The following is a 22,990-nucleotide window of genomic DNA, read 5'->3' on the forward strand; positions in this document are numbered from 1 at the left end:
TTTATTTTAACTCCCTAATTTTTTTTCTCTTTTAGTTGTTTGTATGATTTTTCTATTATTGTTTTGGAAAATCCTTGCTCTTGTTTATGCGAGTGGGAGCATAAACCCTTTCTCTGTTATTTAAATTTTCGTTTTATTTTTGGTGGGGTGGTAGGCTATGTGTAAAAGTAATGGTGTGTGTAGATGTGTGTTGCTCGTCGTTTTGTTTTAAGTTTAAACGTTAGGTTTGAGTTCTTTTACTCGTCATCATCACAATAATTTTATTTTAATTTAGGTTTTTTGTTGTTACTCATCGCTAAACATCAGTCAGAATTTGTTCCCTTTTTTAGGTTTCTCTACATTTTATAGCCCAAAAAAAGTGTAGCATACTCCCGCGCGTTAAACCAAATTTTTATGCCCATCATGAAAAGAAAATTTGTGGAGTATATTTATTTTGTCATTTTGTTTGCGACACACAGAAATATTTCTAGTTCTGTTCTAGTTCTCCTCTAGTTTTGTTTTAGTTCTATTCTAGTTCTGTTCTAGTTCTGTTCTAGTTCTGTTCTAGTTCTAGTTCTGTTCTAGTTCTGTTCTAGTTCTGTTCTAGTTCTGTTCTAGTTCTGTTCTAGTTCTGTTCTAGTTCTGTTCTAGTTCTGTTCTAGTTCTGTTCTAGTTCTGTTCTAGTTCTGTTCTAGTTCTGTTCTAGTTCTAGTTCTGTTCTAGTTCTGTTCTAGTTCTAGTTCTGTTCTAGTTCTGTTCTAGTTCTCTTCTAGTTCAGTTCTAGTTCTGTTCTAGTTCTGTTCTAGTTCTATTCTAGTTCTGTTCTAGTTCTGTTCTAGTTCTATTCTAGTTCTGTACTAGTTCTAGTTCAGTTCTAGTTCTGTTGTAGTTCAGTTCTAGTTCTATTCTAGTTCTGTACTAGTTCTAGCTCAGTTCTAGTTCTGTTCTAGTTCTGTACTAGTTCTGTTCTAGTTCTGTTCTAGTTCTGTACTAGTTCTGTTCTAGTTCTGTTCTAGTTCTGTTCTAGTTCTGTTCTAGTTTTGTTCGTGTTTGTTCTAGTTAGTTAGTTAGTTAGTTAGTTAGTTAGTTAGTTAGTTAGTTAGTTAGTTAGTAGTTAGTTAGTTAGTTAGTAGTAGTTAGTTAGTTAGTTAGTTAGTTAGTTAGTTAGTTAGTTAGTTAGTTAGTTAGTTAGTTAGTAGTTAGTTAGTTAGTTAGTTAGTTAGTAGTTAGTTAGTAGTTAGTTAGTTAGTTAGTTAGTTAGTTAGTTAGTTAGTTAGTTAGTTAGTTAGTTAGTTAGTTAGTTAGTTAGTTAGTTAGTTAGTTAGTTAGTAGTTAGTTAGTTAGTTAGTTAGTAGTTAGTTAGTTAGTTAGTTAGTAGTAGTTAGTTAGTTAGTTCGTTAGTTAGTTAGTTAGTTAGTTAGTTCGTTAGTTAGTTAGTAGTTAGTTAGTTAGTTAGTTAGTAGTTAGTTAGTTAGTTAGTTAGTTAGTTAGTTAGTTAGTTAGTTAGTTAGTTAGTTAGTTAGTTAGTTAGTAGTTAGTTAGTTAGTTAGTTAGTTAGTAGTTAGTTAGTTAGTTAGTTAGTTAGTTAGTTAGTTAGTTAGTTAGTTAGTTAGTTAGGTTAGTTAGTAGTTAGTAGTTAGTTAGTTAGTTAGTTAGTTAGTTAGTTAGTTAGTAGTTAGTTAGTTAGTTAGTTAGTAGTTAGTTAGTTAGTTAGTTAGTTAGTTAGTTAGTTAGTTAGTTAGTTAGTTAGTTAGTTAGTTAGTTAGTTAGTTAGTAGTTAGTTAGTTAGTTAGTTAGTTAGTTAGTTAGTTAGTTATAGTTAGTTAGTTAGTTAGTAGTTAGTAGTTAGTTAGTTAGTTAGTTAGGTAGTTAGTTAGTTAGTTAGTTAGTTAGTTAGTTAGTTAGTAGTTAGTTAGTAGTTAGTTAGTTAGTTAGTTAGTTAGTTAGTTAGTAGTAGTTAGTTAGTTAGTTAGTTAGTTAGTTAGTTAGTTAGTTAGTTAGTTAGTTAGTTAGTTAGTTAGTTAGTTAGTTAGTTAGTTAGTTAGTTAGTTAGTTAGTTAGTTAGTTAGTTAGTTAGTTAGTTAGTTAGTTAGTTAGTTAGTAGTTAGTTAGTTAGTTAGTTAGTTAGTTAGTAGTTAGTTAGTTAGTTAGTTAGTTAGTTAGTTAGTTAGTTAGTTAGTTAGTAGTTAGTTAGTTAGTTAGTTAGTTAGTAGTTAGTTAGTTAGTTAGTTAGTTAGTTAGTTAGTTAGTTAGTTAGTTAGTTAGTTAGTAGTTAGTTAGTTAGTTAGTTAGTTAGTTAGTTAGTTAGTTAGTTAGTTAGTTAGTTAGTTAGTTAGTTAGTTAGTTAGTTAGTTAGTTAGTTAGTTAGTTAGTTAGTTAGTTAGTTAGTTAGTTAGTTAGTTAGTAGTTAGTTAGTTAGTTAGTTAGTTAGTTAGTTAGTTAGTTAGTTAGTTAGTTAGTTAGTTAGTTAGTTAGTTAGTTAGTTAGTTAGTTAGTTAGTTAGTTAGTTAGTTAGTTAGTAGTTAGTTAGTTAGTTAGTTAGTTAGTTAGTTAGTTAGTTAGTTCGTAGTTAGTAGTTAGTTAGTTAGTTAGTTAGTTAGTTAGTTAGTTAGTTAGTTAGTTAGTTAGTTAGTTAGTTAGTTAGTAGTAGTTAGTTAGTTAGTTCGTAGTTAGTTAGTTAGTTAAAGTGTTAGCCATTTCTTGTAAGGTAAGATTCGCCCATTGCACTGTTACTTGTTTCAAATTTTATTGTCTGTCTTGGCCTTTTTCTTCTTGTTGTTGCTGTTGTTAGTGTAATGAATGTTTTACCATCCCGGTTAAACTCACCTTCCTTTCTGATTTGTTTTTTAAATTTTCTCATTTTTAAGAATTTTTTATTGTTTATTTTTTAAGTCCGAAACGCCGACACCGGTGTTTTTATACGAAGCCTTATACCCTTTACAGTTCTGCTTCCCCTCCCTCTACTCATTAAACTCATACTTGTTTTAGCTCTTTGTTTTTTCAAAACCGTTATTTTGTTGTTGCAACAACAGTTTACGCGCGCTCTCATACTCTGTGTGGGTTTTTTTCATAAAAAATCATTTTAAAACAACAACATTCAAGTATTCAAAAACCGTTACTACTACGAGTATCAGAATGTAGAGTAAATTGTTTGCCTACAACCCTCTCCACCCCTTTCTCTATTTCTGTCCTTAAACAGTTGTTTCTACTACATCCTACTACGTCACTACAGCTGTTTTTCTTAACTCCCTTTTCAACATACAACCATTAAACCCTCTGTTTTGTTTGGTATTTTTTGTTCTCAAAAAAAATCCTCTAACAAAAAGTGTATGTCACTTTGACATTTTGCCGCTTATCATCATTTCTCTGTTTTTATCCTTACATACTACTTACTACTCTCACGGCCTACTCTCCTGCTCTTTGAAATTCTCACAATTTTATTTAAGTTTTTTTTTTGTGTTTTGTCGTGATATTATTTTGTATTTTTTTGTGTGAAATTTCCAATTTATAACCATTCTTCTTTAGACTTCTTCATCATGCTGTTTTATCACATGTTGTGTTTTGTGTTGTTGATAATAAAATTTCGGCGTCCCACATTTGCAATTATCATCATCACCTCAATTTGGCGCCCACGCTAAAGCGCAGGCGCTAGTTGGACTCGCATGAAAAAGAAAACTAGAAATGAAAATAAAAACAGCAAGTGTCATCTCTCTCTCTTCTTTGAATAACTGTTTTTTTTTTGTTTTTGTACAAATATTCTTGTGTTTTTTTTTTTCATTCTTGTTATTGCTTTTACTTCATTTACAATTGGTGTTGTTGTTGTTGTTGCTGCTACTGTTGTTATTGTTGTAAATGAAACACTACAATTCAAAATCTATTCGCATGTTTCTGTTTTGATCAGTTCGCTAAGTATAGTCGTGGTGATAAGTTGTCCTTTTATTTAAAAACGTCAGTAAACCCATAACAAAAAGGATATAAATGCCAAACAAATAAAATTTGAAAAAAAAAAGAAAATTTTGAAAATTTCTTAAATAAATAAAAAAATACAAATTAAGAAATAAATCTAAACCAATAAAAGGAATATTAAAAAAAGGATTAAAAAAGCCAACTTAAGAAAACAAAACCTTATTAATAATTTCCCAAAAAAAAAATTAAGAATTTTGTGAAAAATATTATTTAAAAAAAACCGTTATTTATAAACAAGTTTTAAAATTTCCAAAAAAAAATTTACCAAAAAGTTTTTTTACTAAAATATTACTACAACTTTTATTATTATAAAATTTTAAGTTTTTTTTTGTGACAAAAACCAAAATCTCAAACGAAAAGTATAAATTTATCTTCTTAAACGTTTTTAAAAAAATTATTCAAAATTCCGAAAAATCCGAGAAAAACCCCCAAAACATCGACACGTACAGCGTCGTCAACTGGTGGAGGCGGTGGTGGCAGCAGTAAAATGGCTTCAAAAAGAAAAGCTTCGGTGCTTTTGCATAAGGTAGGATCTAATTGTCGAAAAAAAATAATAATAAAATTTTAGCAATTTTGAGGAACTTTCGAAACAATGGATTAATGTTATAAAAAGCTTAAGCTTTCAAAAGGATCTACCTCCAAAAAGCTTGTTTTAAGGAAATATGGTCACATTAGAAATATTTTTTTAACTGTAATGAACAGCATTGGATGTTCTTAGCATGGAATTAAAACAGCTTTAGTTTTTAGGATATTACAGCTTTAAAAAAGCTTTTCAAAGTTCAGGTTAGAACTTAGTTCATAAATGTTTGCTGTAATGATCTGGCAAAATTTCAGGAGCTCATAATAGAGACTATTGATGACGGGAACTAGAGAACATTCGCTATATGTTCCTTGTAATAGTTTGGCCATATTTCAGCAACTCATTTGGTACCTGAAAGTAGAGAGCTTTACCTCAACAGCATGGATATTTGGCTTCACTTACAATCTTTTACATTTCGGATTACTTTAAGGAATCCATTTCTCATCACGACTAGGTGTCAAAATGATTAGAATTTCGGACATGCAAAGTTTTCTTTCAAGGTTTCGTGGCTCATAATAGATAGAAACCTTTGTTTCCAGGAACTACAGAACTTTACCTCAGCGCCATGGATATTTGGCGTTGGTCTCGATTCATCTGGTTAGTAGGCCTTTTACACTTCGAATGACTGTAATGAATACATCTTTCATCACGACTGGGTGTCAAAATGATTAGCATTTCGGACATGCAAAGTTATCTTTCAAGGTCTTGTGGCTTCAATTAGTATAGCACCCAATTTCTCTACTTTAGAATGAATTGTTATATTCTTACAATGATTTCATCAACTTTTCTTAAGCCTCACTAAAATCTTCATGATGTAACGGCTGTAATTTTTCAATTTCAAACTTTTTGGCCCGACCTGAGTCATCTTTGATAACCGTGTTCAAATCACCGCTTCAGAGCCGTACAAACCCACTCTTGTACTTTGAAGCTCCTCAAAACACAATCGCCCTAAGCTTCGGTAAGCAATCGTATACGACATCTATTGTAAAGGCTGCAGTTTGAATCTATATACACCCAGTATTATTAATAAATTTTACTTAAAATTTCACTTTTGAAGCAGGATGTTATAATCCGTCCTTCCGTTTGTTCGCCTATTTTCTATCAGTCCATAAAACTATATCTTATGATTATAATCATAACAGAACTAAATTTGGCAAGAGACATTAAATTGATCATAGATCATATGTTATTGAGAAGAAGAGGGTTTCAAGTTTTCACTAAAGCAAGTTTTTAAAATTTTTATACAAGTTTTAAACTAAGAATTTGTCCCGTACAAAAAAAAAAAAAAAAAAACAAATTAACAATGAAAAATTTGTTTCCTGGAATTAAATTAAAAGACTATAGGCTATTTAAATCCAAAATTTTATTTTAATTGTTCAATTAGTTTTAAAGATATAAACGATTAAAAATTGTTTTTAATTTAGCTAAGTTTAACCTAAAGAATATCAGCAACAAATTTTTTTAAAATATTTAATTTTGTCTTAATTTTTTTTCAATAATTTTAATTTAAAAAATTTTTTACAAATTTGTTTGCTATTTTTAATGATTTAACTATAATAACAGCCAGCAGGACGTATGCTTAACTTTAAATAGCCTCTATAACCCCCCTAGACGTATGATTATTAAAATTGACTCCTTAAAGTAGGCACTGAATTATTTATTAAACTTTTGGCTTACACTACAGCACAACGTATGATTAACGTCATTAGTTTTAAAAAGTAGGCAACATTTTTTTGAGTTATAAGTAAAAAAAAGCTCTCTATTAAAGGTGCAACAAGACGTATGAGTAATATGTAAAGGAAATATTTTAATAAAAGAAACTTGTTAGAACTTAATGATTAGAGTTTAGTTTCTTTTAATTTTAAAGGAGATGAGGTAACTATTTTAGTTGGACCATTAATTTGTATAATTTCAATTTGGAATTATATTCTAAATCTATTAATAAACGTCCGTCTGTCCGTAATCTATTCATGTAATAACTTTGAAAATACTTAATTGATTTTTGTTGAAATTGATCCATTATTTCTTGAAGCTTACATATTCATCCGAAATTCAATATAATTATTCGTAAACCGGATATCGTCCATATATAACTTCCGCCTTTACAAATCTTTTATTAATTGTTAGGAACGACACTATTCCTCAGTCCGTCTTTCCTTTCGGTAAATGTTGCTGCCTAATGAGAAAGACAAACTTAACCATCTGTTAACCAACTATGTTGCTTTAGAATCGTTTAAGTTCTTGACGATTAAGAAAAAGGTACAATTTATTAATACAAAGCTTTTTACATTTGACAAATGTTCATCCAGTTTATATTTGAAGCTTGAATTTTCTATTTCTATGAAATTACAAATGATTTTTATCAATTCTATGTTAGTAATAACTTTTTGAATGATTAACCACTTATATCATTAATATCATAACTATCAATCAATAGTAAAACCTAGGAAAAGAAAAAAAACTAGATAAAAATCATTCCCCCTCGCAAGAAAAAAAGTTAACAACCCCCTAGACTACAGGCACGTTCTAGCAAGTCTACACATGTCAAAGTCTATTTACTTCTTCTTTACCCCCTCTCCACAACTTTACCTTTTAACAAGGACGAAAAAAGTAACAATTTCTCATTTCTTTTCATTGAATTTTTGGCAAAAAATTACTTATGCCTGCCTTATATAAAAACAAAATCATGAAAATGAAATCGAAGAAAAAATACAAAATGAAATTAATCATGCTTTTTGCCAAATATACGTATGTATGTATGTAAAAATAAAACCCAAGAAAAATAAGTATAATAAAGCATATAAACAGGAGCTGCAAGGGGTCACTTGTAGCCAATACCACCATCCCTGTGTTTAATGGTTAGAAAGTAAAATAGAAGTAAAAAAGAAACTTTCTATGTATGATGCAAACATGCAAAAGAAGACAACAAACTCTTGAAGAGAAGAAAACAAACATTAGCACAAAGATGTGGCTGCAATCCAGGGGTATTAAGATACTTTTTAAGACAAACATTAATGATGAAGTTTTAGGAGTGTAAAGTAAGGAAAATAAAGAACAAACAGAACTAAAAGGTGATAACAAACTTGGGGGAATACTTTAGGGAAGGAGGGTTCTTTAGAGGATTAGAAAACTTCTAGAGAATAGCTAAGGCTTTCTTAACCAAGGGTTTCTTAAAGAGCGCTAGATTGTTAATAGAATAGAAAAAAGGCTCTCTTAAAGAGCGATCGAATATCTTAGGCTCTCTTAAAGAGGAATAGATTTTTTATAGAAAGTCTAAAACTCTCTTTAAAAACGATAGTTTTTCTATAGAGAAACTCTAAGGCTCTTTTAAAGGACGTTGGTTTTTGTAGTATGGTATGCTCTCTTAAAGAGCATTAGAGTTTCTATAGAAATGCAAAGGATCTCTTAAAGAGCGATATATTTTCTATACAAAATCAAAAGCTATCTTAAAGCTCGATATATTTTCTATACAAATGCAAGGGCTCTCTTAAAATGCAATAAAATTTCTATTCTAATTCTAAGGCTCTTTAAAAGAACGATAGTTTTTGTAGAGAAAATCTCAAGCTCTCTTAAAGAGAGATAGATTTTCTATAGAATATGTAAGGCTGTCTTAAAACACGATAGTTTCTTAAAGAAAATCGAAGGCTCTCTTAAAGGACGATAATGTTTTTTTTAGAGAAAATCTCAAGCTCTCTTAAAGAATGATCGTTTTTCAATAGAAAATGTAAGGCTTTCTTAAATAGTTATATATTTTCAATAGAAAATCTGGGATTCTTTTAAAGAGCTATAGATTTCCTTTAGAAAATTTAAGGCTTTCTTTTAAAACGATCGTATTTCTATAGAGAAGCTAAGGCTCCCATAGAGAGCTATACTTTTCTATAGAAATCTAAGACTTCCCTCAAGAGCGAGAGTTCTTTTAAAGAAAATCTAAGGCTTTCTTAAAGAGAGATCGTATTTCTATAAAGAAAAGTTAGGCTCGCTTAAAGAGCGACACTTTTCTATGTAAATCTAAGACTTCTTTCAAGAGCGAGAATTCTTTTAAAGAAAATCAACGACTCTCTTAAATAGCGATCGCATTTCCATAGAAAAGCTAAGGCTCTCTTAAACAACGTTGCATATTTTAAAAACCTAAGGGTCTCTGTTTTAGAGAAAATCTTATGCTCTTTTAAAGAGCACTAGTTTTTCTATAGAAAAGCTATGGATCTCTAAAAAGAGAGAGATTTTCTATACAAAATCTGAAGCTCTCTTAAAATGGAATTACTACATAAAATTTAAGTCTCTCAATGAACGATAGATTTTCTATAAAAAGAATCTAAGGCTATCTCAGAGAGCGTTGCATTTACTTAAGAAATCTAAAACTTACTTAAAATCTGAAGCTCTCTTAAAGTGCGATTGTATTTCTACAGAAAATTTAAAGCTCTCTTAAGGAAATATAGATATTTTATAGAAGGCCCTCTTAAAGATTAATATATTTTTTATAATAAATTAATTTCCTGGAGAATGTAATAGTTAGGAGAACCTGAAGTTGTCTTTAGAAAGTCAGTCACTCGCTAAGAGAGCCATTAGTTCATGCTCTTTCAGAGAAATTTTCTAAAGATCTCTATTTTAAAGGGATAACGATATGCTTTAGAAAATTGTAAGCTCTCTTGGAGAGGTTTCGTGACTTTTTAAAGAGAGCCTTAGGATTTAAGAAAGCCTTAGATTTTCTGCAAAATTGTGTGATCCTTAATTTAATTCCCTTTTCAAGGCTTTATTTTCTTAACTGTAAAGACTTTCATTGAAATTAAAAGAAAATACTTGTTTTGTGTTTAGAAGTCTACCCAACCCAACTTGCCAAGAAATGTATTCCTTTTATTTTATTACTTTTACCCTACGATCCTAAACCCTCCAAAAAAAATGTTCGCATTAGAAAGAAAACGAAAAGTGAGGAAAAAAAGTAAACTCCTGGCCAAACAAGCTAAGCCAAAAAATCTACAGACATCTAACCCACCATATTTAAACATTTATACAATACTACAGTCATTAAACCTTCTATCCAACCATACAACCATCTAGCCCAAGCCAGCATATAAAATCAAAACCTCACACTTAAGCCACAGGCACGTTCATTTATATTTTCTTCTTATATTTAAGCAACAATATAAGAGTAAGGGTAACTCTATACATACATACACATGTATGTATTAGCGAACTTAGACACACTCATATACCACATACATACGTTTACGAAAACAACAAAAAAACATTAAAAAGGGGGGGTTCCTATTTATTTGGGCAGCAGAAGATAGGTTAAGAAAAAGGGAGTCTAACCTAAACCTAAACCCACACATGTGTGTGAGACATCTACACACATACTGTTATCTAAATGTATATGTGTAGCAACAAGCCATCATCATTTATTTGCCTTGAGTTGAATTGAAGATGGTTAGAGTTGGTGGAGTATAATGTCTCAAAGAGTAACACCGCTTAATACCTAAAATGTATGTATGTATGTGTGTAGCACTAAATGTGTATGATGGTATTTGTTGTATGTGTTAAGATGAGTATGTGTATGCTCTTCTTAAAATATGAAGAAAACAGCGGTTGGCGGCATGTATGTGTCTTAAACTAAACAAAGAATAAGTGCAAATTTTGGTGGGGAGTTTTGGCAAAAGGACAATAATGTAAAAGCAAAAACTTGTGTAGCTTCAAAGACAGCATCAGTGGAGAGAGGGAAAGTAGGTAAAGAGATCTACAATACAAAACCCAAAAACTTCTAAATTTTCTAATCTCAAGGATGGTAAAGGAAGGCAGACATAAAAGTCTACAATGTAAATCCAAAATGTTGTTAAACTCTAAGAGAAGCAAAAAGCTTTTTAAAGAAAGTCGAAAGCTCTGAAGTTAATCAAATATTTTAAAAGCTGTCGAAGAGAAAGACCAGTATAAATTCGAAAGACTGACAACAATTTTCTATAGAAAATTTTAAGCTTAATAAAAAAATTCAAAGCTCCATAAAAGAGCTTAAGATTTTTCTAAAGAACTTCGAAAAGCAATAATTATCTTTAGTAAAACTAAAGCTCTCTAAGGGAGCTTAACATTTTCCGTAGAAAATGGAAAGCTCATTGAAACTGTCAATAATACTCCATAGAAATTCGAAAGCTCTCTAAAATAACCAACAATTTTATATAGAAAATCGAAAGCTTTTTAAGAGAGGCAACTACGTCTATACAAAAATTTAAAGCTATCGAAGAGAATTGAAATATAAAGCTCTATAAAAGAACCAACAAATGGATCTTAAGGCAAACGAACATTTTTTTTCATAAAATTAAACAAACTTTTAATTCTAACCTCGTTTAGCAGCGAGTGCACATGTCTTCTTCGAATAAAAGGGCTCACGGTAATTCATCAAACGCAACAAAAGACGAAAAAGCTTCTTGGGCGTCTATAACAACCACACAAAACATTATTTTGACATACAAACAAACACAAACACATATATCAATACACTCACTTACAGACACACATTTACACTCTCCCACTCTACTCTAAGACTACATGAAAGTCATTTACAAAATCTAAAACCCATGGTGTGTTGTATGCAAGAGTTTTCGAAATCATCAGTAGGTGGGTTCAACAACAACAACTACAACTTTTACTTGTTATTAAACTTTGTTGTTATGACGGGGTTTTGACATGGGTTGGGGCAGGGGATTTTCTACTGTTCCCTTATTTGAAAAAGGGTGTAGATTTTTATGGTATATGAGTTTTATATCCTTTATAGTTTTATTATTTTTTTAGTTTTATTCTTAGTCTTAGTTTTATATGTTGTTTTTTTCATTCATTTTTATTTCTTCAACTATACCTTCTTCTTTATAAAATGTGGGTGGGTCACTCATTGCAGAAAGTTTTAATGTACATTTAGTTTTTTGTTTTGTTCTTGCTTTTTTCTACTACTGCTTATATTTCCAACAAGTTCTATTTCTTGGGCTAGTGTTTTTGTGCTGTTCAGTTTTTCTTGATGAGTCTAACATCTATACATGTTTGTACATATGTATGTGTGGGTACTATACTTGCATATAAAGAATTTTAATAAGTCTTGAAAGGAACAACAAAAGGATATTAAAAGGGGACCAACTGAAAATCGACATGAAGTACTGAGATGGATTCCATATATTCCGTTTTTTGGGATATTAAAATATCACTAGTTATGACCCAATTCTTGTTCAATTCAAATTCGTTCCTTATTCAGTTCTAGTTCAGTTTTAGTTCATTTCTAGTTCAGTTCTAGTTCAGTTCTAGTTCAGTTCTAGTTCAGTTCTAGTTCAGTTCTAGTTCAGTTCTAGTTCAGTTCTAGTTCAGTTCTAGTTCTAGTTCAGTTCTAGTTCAGTTCTAGTTCAGTTCTAGTTCAGTTCTAGTTCAGTTCTAGTTCAGTTCTAGTTCAGTTCTAGTTCAGTTCTAGTTCAGTTCTAGTTCAGTTCTAGTTCAGTTCTAGTTCAGTTCTAGTTCAGTTCTAGTTCAGTTCTAGTTCAGTTCTAGTTCAGTTCTAGTTCAGTTCTAGTTCAGTTCTAGTTCAGTTCTAGTTCAGTTCTAGTTCAGTTCTAGTCAGTTCTAGTTCAGTTCTAGTTCAGTTCTAGTTCAGTTCTAGTTCAGTTCTAGTTCAGTTCTAGTTCAGTTCTAGTTCAGTTCTAGTTCAGTTCTAGTTCAGTTCTAGTTCAGTTCTAGTTCAGTTCTAGTTCAGTTCTAGTTCAGTTCTAGTTCAGTTCTAGTTCAGTTCTAGTTCAGTTCTAGTTCAGTTCTAGTTCAGTTCTAGTCAGTTCTAGTTCAGTAGTTCAGTTCTAGTCAGTTCTAGTTCAGTTCTAGTTCAGTTCTAGTTCAGTTCTAGTTCAGTTCTAGTTCAGTTCTAGTTCAGTTCTAGTTCAGTTCTAGTTCAGTTCTAGTTCAGTTCTAGTTCAGTTCTAGTTCAGTTCTAGTTCAGTTCTAGTTCAGTTCTAGTTCAGTTCTAGTTCAGTTCTAGTTCAGTTCTAGTTCAGTTCTAGTTCAGTTCTAGTTCAGTTCTAGTTCAGTTCTAGTTCAGTTCTAGTTCAGTTCTAGTTCAGTTCTAGTTCAGTTCTAGTTCAGTTCTAGTTCAGTTCTAGTTCAGTTCTAGTTCAGTTCTAGTTCAGTTCTAGTTCAGTTCTAGTTCAGTTCTAGTTCAGTTCTAGTTCAGTTCTAGTTCAGTTCTAGTTCAGTTCTAGTTCAGTTCTAGTTCAGTTCTAGTTCAGTTCTAGTTCAGTTCTAGTTCAGTTCTAGTTCAGTTCTAGTTCAGTTCTAGTTCAGTTCTAGTTCAGTTCTAGTTCAGTTCTAGTTCAGTTCTAGTTCAGTTCTAGTTCAGTTCTAGTTCAGTTCTAGTTCAGTTCTAGTTCAGTTCTAGTCAGTTCTAGTTCAGTTCTAGTTTCAGTTCTAGTCAGTTCTAGTTCAGTTCTAGTTCATTCTAGTTCAGTTCTAGTTCAGTTCTAGTTCAGTTCTAGTTCAGTTCTAGTTCAGTTCTAGTTCAGTTCTAGTTCAGTTCTAGTTCAGTTCTAGTTCAGTTCTAGTTCAGTTCTAGTTCAGTTCTAGTTCAGTTCTAGTTCTAGTTCAGTTCTAGTTCAGTTCTAGTTCAGTTCTAGTTCAGTTCTAGTTCAGTTCTAGTTCAGTTCTAGTTCAGTTCTAGTTCAGTTCTAGTTCAGTTCTAGTTCAGTTCTAGTTCAGTTCTAGTTCAGTTCTAGTTCAGTTCTAGTTCAGTTCTAGTTCAGTTCTAGTTCAGTTCTAGTTCAGTTCTAGTTCAGTTCTAGTTCAGTTCTAGTTCAGTTCTAGTTCAGTTCTAGTTCAGTTCTAGTTCAGTTCTAGTTCAGTTCTAGTTCAGTTCTAGTCAGTTCTAGTTCAGTTCTAGTTCAGTTCTAGTTCAGTTCTAGTTCAGTTCTAGTTCAGTTCTAGTTCAGTTCTAGTTCAGTTCTAGTTCAGTTCTAGTTCAGTTCTAGTTCAGTTCTAGTTCAGTTCTAGTTCAGTTCTAGTTCAGTTCTAGTTCAGTTCGTTCAGTTCTAGTTCAGTTCTAGTTCAGTTCTAGTTCAGTTCTAGTTCAGTTCTAGTTCAGTTCTAGTTCAGTTCTAGTTCAGTTCTAGTTCAGTTCTAGTTCAGTTCTAGTTCAGTTCTAGTTCAGTTCTAGTTCAGTTCTAGTTCAGTTCTAGTCAGTTCTAGTTCAGTTCTAGTTCAGTTTCTAGTTCAGTTCTAGTTCAGTTCTAGTTCAGTTCTAGTTCAGTTCTAGTTCAGTTCTAGTCAGTTCTAGTTCAGTTCTAGTTCAGTTCTAGTTCAGTTCTAGTTCAGTTCTAGTTCAGTTCTAGTTCAGTTCTAGTTCAGTTCTAGTTCAGTTCTAGTTCAGTTCTAGTTCAGTTCTAGTTCAGTTTTCTAGTTCAGTTCTAGTTCATTCTAGTTCAGTTCTAGTTCAGTTCTAGTTCAGTTCTAGTTCAGTCTAGTTCAGTTCTAGTTCAGTTCTAGTTCAGTTCTAGTTCAGTTCTAGTTCAGTTCTAGTTCAGTTCTAGTTCAGTTCTAGTCAGTTCTAGTTCAGTTCTAGTTCAGTTCTAGTTCAGTTCTAGTTCAGTTCTAGTTCAGTTCTAGTTCAGCAGTTCTAGTTCAGTTCTAGTTCAGTTCTAGTTCAGTTCTAGTTCAGTTCTAGTTCAGTTCTAGTTCAGTTCTAGTTCAGTTCTAGTTCAGTTCTAGCTCAGTCTAGTTCAGTTCTACTCAGTAGTCTTTATAAAATTTAGTTGGTCCTCCTATTGTACATCAGTTTCACTTCAATGTTTTTGTTTGAAATGCTAAACAACTTCCTTTAAGGTTCCTTTTTTCTTATTTTATTTTTGTTAGTTTTGCACAAGTTGCTGCTTTTATTCTAGTTGTTGTTGTTGCCGTTGCTGTTTAGCTTTCTTTGGCAAACACAACAATTTTTTCAAGTTCCATGGTCAAGCAGTAAAGTTAAGCATAGAACCCTAAGGGGGGTATTAAGAACTTTTTTTTTTTCATTTTCTTCTGTCTTTAAACACACATGAATACAGAACAACATATAAGACTAACATAAAATTTTATACAATAGTGGGATAACTCATATCCTTCTAACGCCCCTTTTGATTCCTTACTTTATTTTCACTACCAAATGCTTTCACTCATACTTGCTTAGTAAAAAGTATGAAGCTAGAAACAAACAAATATACTACATACTAGTTTTATCTTTTAGTAAAATGAGAATTTTTCTTTTTTTTTTTTTGCATTTGCACAGTATTGTTTTGTATGGCAATATATGTGTGAGTGTGCAAAAGCAGGGGTATGGCAACTTAAAGTATGCTGTTTGCTATGCATGTGTGTGTATAAAATTTTATGTTTCTTTTGCTGGCTTAAGAAACTTGTATTGCTTTACTTTATTTATCATCGACATCATCAAAAAATATACAAGGAACAAGAAACACTATGAAAAAACTATAGACTAAGAAAATCCTTGTATTAAACAAAAGTGCGTGTATGTATAGTTGCTTCTACAAGACTCCTAGTATTTTCTACCACAATATAACATAGTGTCTGTATCCTGTTGATGCAATTTGTTTTGTAGCTCGCATTAAAAATTCGTAACCATATGTGCAGCTCTAAAGGGTAACTTTAGCTAGATGACTATCCTTACACCACATTTCTAGAGTCGTTATAGTTTTACGTCTATAGTCAATTTTTAATTTTACTTACTATTTACATTTTCTAATTTCTAGTCTAAAAATGTTGTGCTTTCTTCAACATTTAGTTTATGCCTTCAAAAAATTTTGTAAAAGCATCCCAAGACTCTTGAAAGATAAAAAAAACCAGAGAAGTTATGGTAAGAAATTGAGCGTAGAAGTTTGTGCGAAAAATTTCCTGTAGGAAAAAGGCAACTGAAATCCAAAAATACTAACATATAAAATCGGTTCATTTTAAATAGAGAAAAACTTAAACCAAGAGGTCAGTTTTAATTCTCCTCTAGTTCTAGTTCTGTTCTAGTTCTGTTCTAGTTCTGTTCTAGTTCTGTTCTAGTTCTGTTCTAGTTCTGTTCTAGTTCTGTTCTAGTTCTGTTCTAGTTCTGTTCTAGTTCTGTTCTAGTTTCTGTTCTAGTTCTGTTCTAGTTCTTCTAGTTCTAGTTCTAGTTCTGTTCTAGTTCTGTTCTAGTTCTGTTCTAGTTCTGTTCTAGTTCTGTTCTAGTTCTGTTCTAGTTCTGTTCTAGTTCTGTTCTAGTTCTGCTCTAGTTCCGTTCTGGTTCTGTTCTGGTTCTGTTCTAGTTCTGTTCTAGTTCTGTTTCTAGTTCTGTTCTAGTTCTGTTCTAGTTCTGTTCTAGTTCTGTTCTAGTTCTGTTCTAGTTCTGTTCTAGTTCTGTTCTAGTTCTGTTCTAGTTCTGTTCTAGTTCTGTTCTAGTTCTGTTCTAGTTCTGTTCTAGTTCTGTTCTAGTTCTGTTCTAGTTCTGTTCTAGTTCTGTTCTAGTTCTGTTCTAGTTCTGTTCTAGTTCTGTTCTAGTTCTGTTCTAGTTCTGTTCTAGTTCTGTTCTAGTTCTCTGGTTCTAGTTCTGTTCTAGTTCTGTTCATCTGTTCTAGTTCTGTTCTAGTTCTGTTCTAGTTCTGTTCTAGTTCTGTTCCAGTTCTGTTCTAGTTCTGTTCTAGTTCTGTTCTAGTTCTGTTCTAGTTCTGTTCTAGTTCTGTTCTAGTTCTGTTCTAGTTCTGTTCTAGTTCTGTTCTAGTTCTGTTCTAGTTCTGTTCTAGTTCTGTTCTAGTTCTGTTCTAGTTCTGTTCTAGTTCTGTTCTAGTTCTGTTCTAGTTCTGTTCTAGTTCTGTTCTAGTTCTGTTCTAGTTCTGTTCTAGTTCTGTTCTAGTTCTGTTCTAGTTCTGTTCTAGTTCTGTTCTAGTTCTTTTCTAGTTCTGTTCTAGTTCTGTTCTAGTTCTGTTCTAGTTCTGTTCTAGTTCTGTTCTAGTTCTGTTCTGTTCAGTTCTGTTTTGTTCTGTTCTGTTCTGTTCTAGTTCAAGTTCTGTTCTGTTCTGTTCTAGTTCTGTTCTGTTCTAGTTCTGTTCTAGTTCTGTTCTAGTTCTGTTCTATTTCTGTTCTAGTTCTGTTCTAGTTCTGTTCTAGTTCTGTTCTAGTTCTGTTCTAGTTCTGTTCTAGTTCTGTTCTAGTTCTGTTCTAGTTCTGTTTCTAGTTCTGCTCTAGTTCTGTTCTAGTTCTGTTCTAGTTCTGTTCTAGTTCTGTTCTAGTTCTGTTCTAGTTCTGTTCTAGTTCTGTTCTAGTTCTGTTCTAGTTCTGTTCTAGTTCTAGTTCTGTTCTAGTTCTGTTCTAGTTCTGTTCTAGGTCTGTTCTAGTTCTGTTCTAGTTCTGTTCTAGTTCTATTCTAGTTCTAGTTTCTAGTTCTAGTTTCTAGTTCTGTTCTAGTTCTGTTCTAGTTCTGTTCTAGTTCTGTTCTAGTTCTGTTCTAGTTCTGTTCTAGTTCTGTTCTAGTTCTGTTCTAGTTCTGTTCTAGTTCTGTTCTAGTTCTGTTCTAGTTCTGTTCTAGTTCTGTTCTAGTTCTAGTTCTGTTCTAGTTCTGTTCTAGTTCTGTTCTAGTTCTGTTCTAGTTCTGTTCTAGTTCTGTTCTAGTTCTGTTCTAGTTCTGTTCTAGTTCTGTTCTAGTTCTGTTCTAGTTCTGTTCTAGTTCTGTTCTGTTCAGTTCTGTTTTGTTCTGTTCTGTTCTGTTCTGTTCTGTTCTGTTCTGTTCTGTTCTGTTCTAGTTCAAGTTCTGTTCTGTTCTGTTCTAGTTCTGTTCTGTTCTAGTTCTGTTCTAGTTCTGTTCTATTTCTGTTCTAGTTCTGTTCTAGTTCTGTTCTAGTTCTGTTCTAGTTCTGTTCTAGTTCTGTTCTAGTTCTGTTCTAGTTCTGTTCTAGTTCTGTTCTAGTTCTGTTCTAGTTCTGTTCTAGTTCTGTTCTAGTTCTGTTCTAGTTCTGTTCTAGTTCTGTTCTAGTTCTGTTCTAGTTCTGTTCTAGTTCTGTTCTAGTTCTGTTCTAGTTCTGTTCTAGTTCTGTTCTAGTTCTGTTCTAGTTCTGTTCTAGTTCTGTTCTAGTTCTATTCTAGTTCTATTCTAGTTCTAGTTCTGTTCTAGTTCTGTTCTAGTTCTGTTCTAGTTCTGTTCTAGTTCTGTTCTAGTTCTGTTCTAGTTCTGTTCTAGTTCTGTTCTAGTTCTGTTCTAGTTCTGTTTCTTGTTCTGTTCTAGTTCTGTTCTCGTTCTGTTCTCGTTCTGTTCTAGTTCTGTTCTAGTTCTGTTCTAGTTCTGTTCTAGTTCTGTTCTAGTTCTGTTCTAGTTCTGTTCTAGTTCTGTTCTAGTTCTGTTCTAGTTCTGTTCTAGTTCTGTTCTAGTTCTGTTCTAGTTTGTCTAGTTCTGTTCTAGTTCTGTTCTAGTTCTGTTCTAGTTCTGTTCTAGTTCTGTTCTAGTTCTGTTCTAGTTCTGTTCTAGTTCTGTTCTAGTTCTGTTCTAGTTCTGTTCTAGTTTCTGTTCTAGTTCTGTTCTAGTTCTGTTCTATTTTCTGTTCTAGTTCTGTTCTAGTTCTGTTCTAGTTCTGTTCTAATTCTGTTCTGGTTCTGTTCTAGTTCTGTTCTAGTTCTGTTCTAGTTCTGTTCTAGTTCTGTTCTAGTTCTGTTCTAGTTCTGTTCTAGTTCTGTTCTAGTTCTGTTCTAGTTCTGTTCTAGTTCTGTTCTAGTTCTGTTCTAGTTCTGTTCTAGTTCTGTTCCAGTTCTGTTCTAGTTCTGTTCTAGTTCTGTTCTAGTTTTGTTCTAGTTCTGTTCTAGTTCTGTTCTATTTCTGTTCTAGTTTTTTTTTTCATTTTATAAAACAGTTTTATGGACTACTTTAAAGCAAACTTTATTTCTATAAACTAATTGGCTTGGATTTTCTTAAAACTTCCCCAGCCAAATCTTTTTCGTATTTTTGTTATCAAACATTTTTTGTATTAGGTTTCAAACATTTTCTAATCCCATAATATACGCATATAAATAAAATGTCTTATCTTAAAAACTAATCCTTTTTCTTTATTTAAAAATTAAAACCATTAAACCATAACTAAGATTATAACAAGAGCCCAACTCCTTAAGTTAAATTTTTAACCAACTTCTGGTGATATCACAACATCTTTTACTTGACTGGTAACATTGGTGCTTATACGGTATGGCACTATATGTTCCTAGCCATTCTTACCCTTTTTTCCCCAAGAAAACTCTTAAGACATAAAAGGTTTTCTTCTTTTTGAAAGGGTGAGCTTAGTATAACTAAAATGATGAGTGTGAGTAAAAGCACATGTCTGATGTTAGAAATTTTTCGGTTAAAATGAAAGACTTGCAAACAACTACATTTTCAAATAGTTTTTTCATTAAAAACTATAGCTAGAAAAACAAGGTATCGAATGAATGCTATGTTTTTTTGGCAGATAGTAAATGGGTAGAGCGAGTTGATGCCACCAGCGATTGCAGAAGAAGACTGCTTCATAAAAATTAGAGGGGTTAAAATGGATAAGGGAGAAGTAAGCTTTGTGGAATGAAGCGAAAGCTCAAGTTCAGTTCAAGTTTTGTTTTATTATGTTCTAGTTCTGTTCTAGTTCTGTTCAAGTTCTGTTCAAGTTCTGTTCTAGTTCTGTTCTAGTTCTGTTCTAGTTCTGTTCTGTTCTAGTTCTGTTCTAGTTCTGTTCTAGTTCTGTTCTAGTTCTGTTCTAGTTCTGATCTAGTTCTGTTCTAGTTCTGTTCTAGTTCTGTTCTAGTTCTGTTCTAGTTCTGTTCTGTTCTGTTCTAGTTCTAGTTCTGTTCTAGTTCTGTTCTAGTTCTAGTTCTGTTCTAGTTCTGTTCTAGTTCTGTTCTAGTTCTGTTCTAGTTCTGTTCTAGTTCTGTTCTAGTTCTGTTCTAGTTCTGTTCTAGTTCTGTTCTAGTTCTGTTCTAGTTCTGTTCTAGTTCTGTTCTAGTTCTGTTCTAGTTCTGTTCTAGTTCTGTTCTAGTTCTGTTCTAGTTCTGTTCTAGTTCTGTTCTAGTTCTTTCTAGTCTAGTTCTAGTTCTAGTTCTAGTTCTGTTCTAGTTCTGTTCTAGTTCTGTTCTAGTTCTAGTTCTGTTCTAGTTCTGTTCTAGTTCTGTTCTAGTTCTGTTCTAGTTCTGTTCTAGTTCTGTTCTAGTTCTGTTCTAGTTCTGTTCTAGTTCTGTTCTAGTTCTGTTCTAGTTCTGTTCTAGTTCTGTTCTAGTTCTGTTCTAGTTCTGTTCTAGTTCTGTTCTAGTTCTGTTCTAGTTCTGTTCTAGTTCTGTTCTAGTTCTGTTCTAGTTCTGTTCTAGTTCTGTTCTAGTTCTGTTCTAGTTCTGTTCTAGTTCTGTTCTAGTTCTGTTCTAGTTCTGTTCTAGTTCTGTTCTAGTTCTGTTCTAGTTCTGTTCTAGTTCTGTTCTAGTTCTGTTATTCTGTTCTAGTTCTGTTCTAGTTCTGTTCTAGTTCTGTTCTAGTTCTGTTCTAGTTCTGTTCTAGTTCTGTTCTAGTTCTGTTCTAGTTCTGTTCTAGTTCTGTTCTAGTTCTGTTCTAGTTCTGTTCTAGTTCTGTTCTAGTTCTGTTCTAGTTCTGTTCTAGTTCTGTTCTAGTTCTGTTCTGTTCTAGTTCTGTTCTAGTTCTGTTCTAGTTCTGTTCTAGTTCTGTTCTAGTTCTGTTCTAGTTCTGTTCTAGTTCTGTTCTAGTTCTGTTCTAGTTCTGTTCTAGTTCTGTTCTAGTTCTGTTCTAGTTCTGTTCTAGTTCTGTTCTAGTTCTGTTCTAGTTCTGTTCTAGTTCTGTTCTAGTTCTGTTCTGTTCTAGTTCTGTTCTAGTTCTGTTCTAGTTCTGTTCTAGTTCTGTTCTAGTTCTGTTCTAGTTCTGTTCTAGTTCTGTTCTAGTTCTGTTCTAGTTCTAGTTCTGTTCTAGTTCTGTTCTAGTTCTGTTCTAGTTCTGTTCTAGTTCTGTTCTAGTTCTGTTCTAGTTCTGTTCTAGTTCTGTTCTAGTTCTGTTCTAGTTCTGTTCTAGTTCTGTTCTAGTTCTGTTCTAGTTCTGTTCTAGTTCTGTTCTAGTTCTGTTCTAGTTCTGTTCTAGTTCTGTTCTAGTTCTGTTCTAGTTCTGTTCTAGTTCTGTTCTAGTTCTGTTCTAGTTCTGTTCTAGTTCTGTTCTAGGTTCTGTTCTAGTTCTGTTCTAGGTCTGTTCTAGTTCTGTTCTAGTTCTGTTCTAGTCTGTTCTAGTTCTGTTCTAGTTCTGTTCTAGATTTCTGTTCTAGTTCTGTTCTAGTTCTGATTCTAGTTCTGTTCTAGTTCTGTTCTAGTTCTGTTCTAGTTCTGTTCTAGTTCTGTTTCTAGTTCTGTGTCTAGTTTCTGTTTCTAGTTCTGTTCTAGTTCTGTTCTAGTTCTGTTCTAGTTCTGGTTCTAGTTCTGTTCTAGTTCTGTTCTAGTTCTGGTCTAGTTCTGTTCTAGTTCTGTTCTAGTTCTGTTCTAGTTCTGTTCTAGTTCTGTTCTAGTTCTGTTCTAGTTCTGTTCTAGTTCTGTTCTAGTTCTGTTCTAGTTCTGTTCTAGTTCTGTTCTAGTTCTGTTCTAGTTCTTTTCTAGTTCTGTTCTAGTTCTGTTCTAGTTCTGTTCTAGTTCTGTTCTAGTTCTGTTCTAGTTCTGTGCTAGTTCTGTTCTAGTTCTTGTTCTAGTTCTGTTCTAGTTCTGTTCTAGTTCTGTTCTAGTTTTGTTCTAGTTCTGTTCTAGTTCTGTTCTAGTTCTGTTCTAGTTCTGTTCTAGTTCTGTTCTAGTTCTGTTCTAGTTCTGTTCTAGTTCTGTTCTAGTTCTGTTCTAGTTCTGTTCTAGTTCTGTTCTAGTTCTGTTCTAGTTCTGTTCTAGTTCTGTTCTAGTTCTGTTCTAGTTCTGTTCTAGTTCTGTTCTAGTTCTGTTCTAGTTCTGTTCTAGTTCTGTTCTAGTTCTGTTCTAGTTCTATTCTAGTTCTGTTCTAGTTCTGTTCTAGTTCTGTTCTAGTTCTGTTCTAGTTCTGTTCTAGTTCTGTTTAGTTCTGTTCTAGTTCTGTTCTAGTTCTGTTCTAGTTCTGTTCTAGTTCTGTTCTAGTTCTGTTTTAGTTCTGTTTAGTTCTGTTCTAGTTCTGTTCTAGTTCTGTTCTAGTTCTGTTCTAGTTCTGTTCTAGTTCTGTTCTAGTTCTTGTTCTGTTCTAGTTCTGTTCTAGTTCTGTTCTAGTTCTGTTCTAGTTTTTTTCTAGTTCTGTTCTAGTTCTGTTCTAGTTCTGTTCTAGTTTTGTTCTAGTTCTGTTCTAGTTCTGTTCTAGTTCAGTTCTAGTTCTGTTCTAGTTCTTTTCTAGTTCTGTTCTAGTTCTGTTCTAGTTCTGTTCTAGTTCTGTTCTAGTTCTGTTCTAGTTCTGTTCTAGTTCTGTTCTAGTTCTGTTCTAATTCTGTTCTAGTTCTGTTCTATTATTATTATGATTAGCATACTTCCCTTGTATTTTAGTTTCATAAGAAAATTCAAATACTTGAAGACAGAAAAAAACAGAAAACTTAGATGAATTAGAAAATTTCCAAGGATGTGTATGTGTTTGAAAATTTGAAAATCTTTGTCTATGTATCGGTATAACATACATATATTGAAAAGGGTAAGTTTCTTAGCAAAACTGGAAGCATCCACATGACTATATTTGTTACCATTTTTCGATATCAATCACCCATTCCCTTAACTCCTTAACGGAGTAAAGAAAAATTTTCACTAGACGTGGCACAGTCACACTCACAAGCCAGCCTGCTTATGTGTTTGGCACGAGTGTGTTTGGCAAGAAAACGTCTAAGGCAATGAGTGAATGAACGTATGAGCTTAGGCTTGACTAAGCAAAATGTTTCAGCACAATTATTTTAAAATAAGTAGAAGAGGTAAAAATTAAGGTGTGAGTTGAAGTCTATGGGTGTGTGCGTAAGTTAAAGGACCCCCAAAATAAACAAAAAAAAAAATTAATATATGTGTGTTCATAGAAAAAGTAAAAATTTGTATATTTATGTTTGTAGAGAGCAACGTCTGTTGAAGCTTAAGACATGTTTTCTTTTGGAATATGTAGTATGTATATGTTTGCTTAAATTGTGCAAGAGTGTGTTTAGGGATTTATGTAGAAGTGTTGGCTGATGTGTTTCCCTTTTTACATTTTCAGTTAATTTTCTTTAGTTTTATAAGACTTTTGTTTAGAGTCTGCATGTATGTATGTGTGTGTTTGGCTCCTTATAATTCTTGGTTACAGTTAAAAGGATCTTTATACCTCATGTGTAGTTAGTTGCTGTGGGTGATATTGTGAGTGTGTGTATGTGTGTCTGACTAAAAGTATGTTTGCGTCTAACATGTGCCAATGTTAACTAATGTCTTGACGTTCTAAAACTAACGTACAATAGACATTTCAAAAATAGTTTTGGCAGGGTGTTTGAGAAGTTGTTGGTATTGGTTTGGGATTTT

General features: G+C 32.5%; 1 protein-coding gene across 1 annotated transcript in view; it reads left to right on the top strand.

The window, feature by feature from the left end:
* Positions 1-4,290: 4,290 nt before the first annotated feature.
* LOC119611121 (TOM1-like protein 9) overlaps positions 4,291-22,990 on the top strand; it is a 63,464-nt gene continuing 44,764 nt past the window's right edge. Inside the window, 1 exon segment of the mRNA XM_037966591.1 lies at positions 4,291-4,471. Coding sequence (XP_037822519.1) covers positions 4,433-4,471 — 39 coding nt within the window. The 5' untranslated portion in view covers positions 4,291-4,432.

The sequence above is a fragment of the Lucilia sericata genome, unplaced genomic scaffold (assembly GCF_015586225.1).
Source record: "Lucilia sericata isolate MDLA Ls3-8-SP2 unplaced genomic scaffold, ASM1558622v1 Contig001366F_arrow, whole genome shotgun sequence".
Taxonomy (NCBI): domain Eukaryota; kingdom Metazoa; phylum Arthropoda; class Insecta; order Diptera; family Calliphoridae; genus Lucilia; species Lucilia sericata.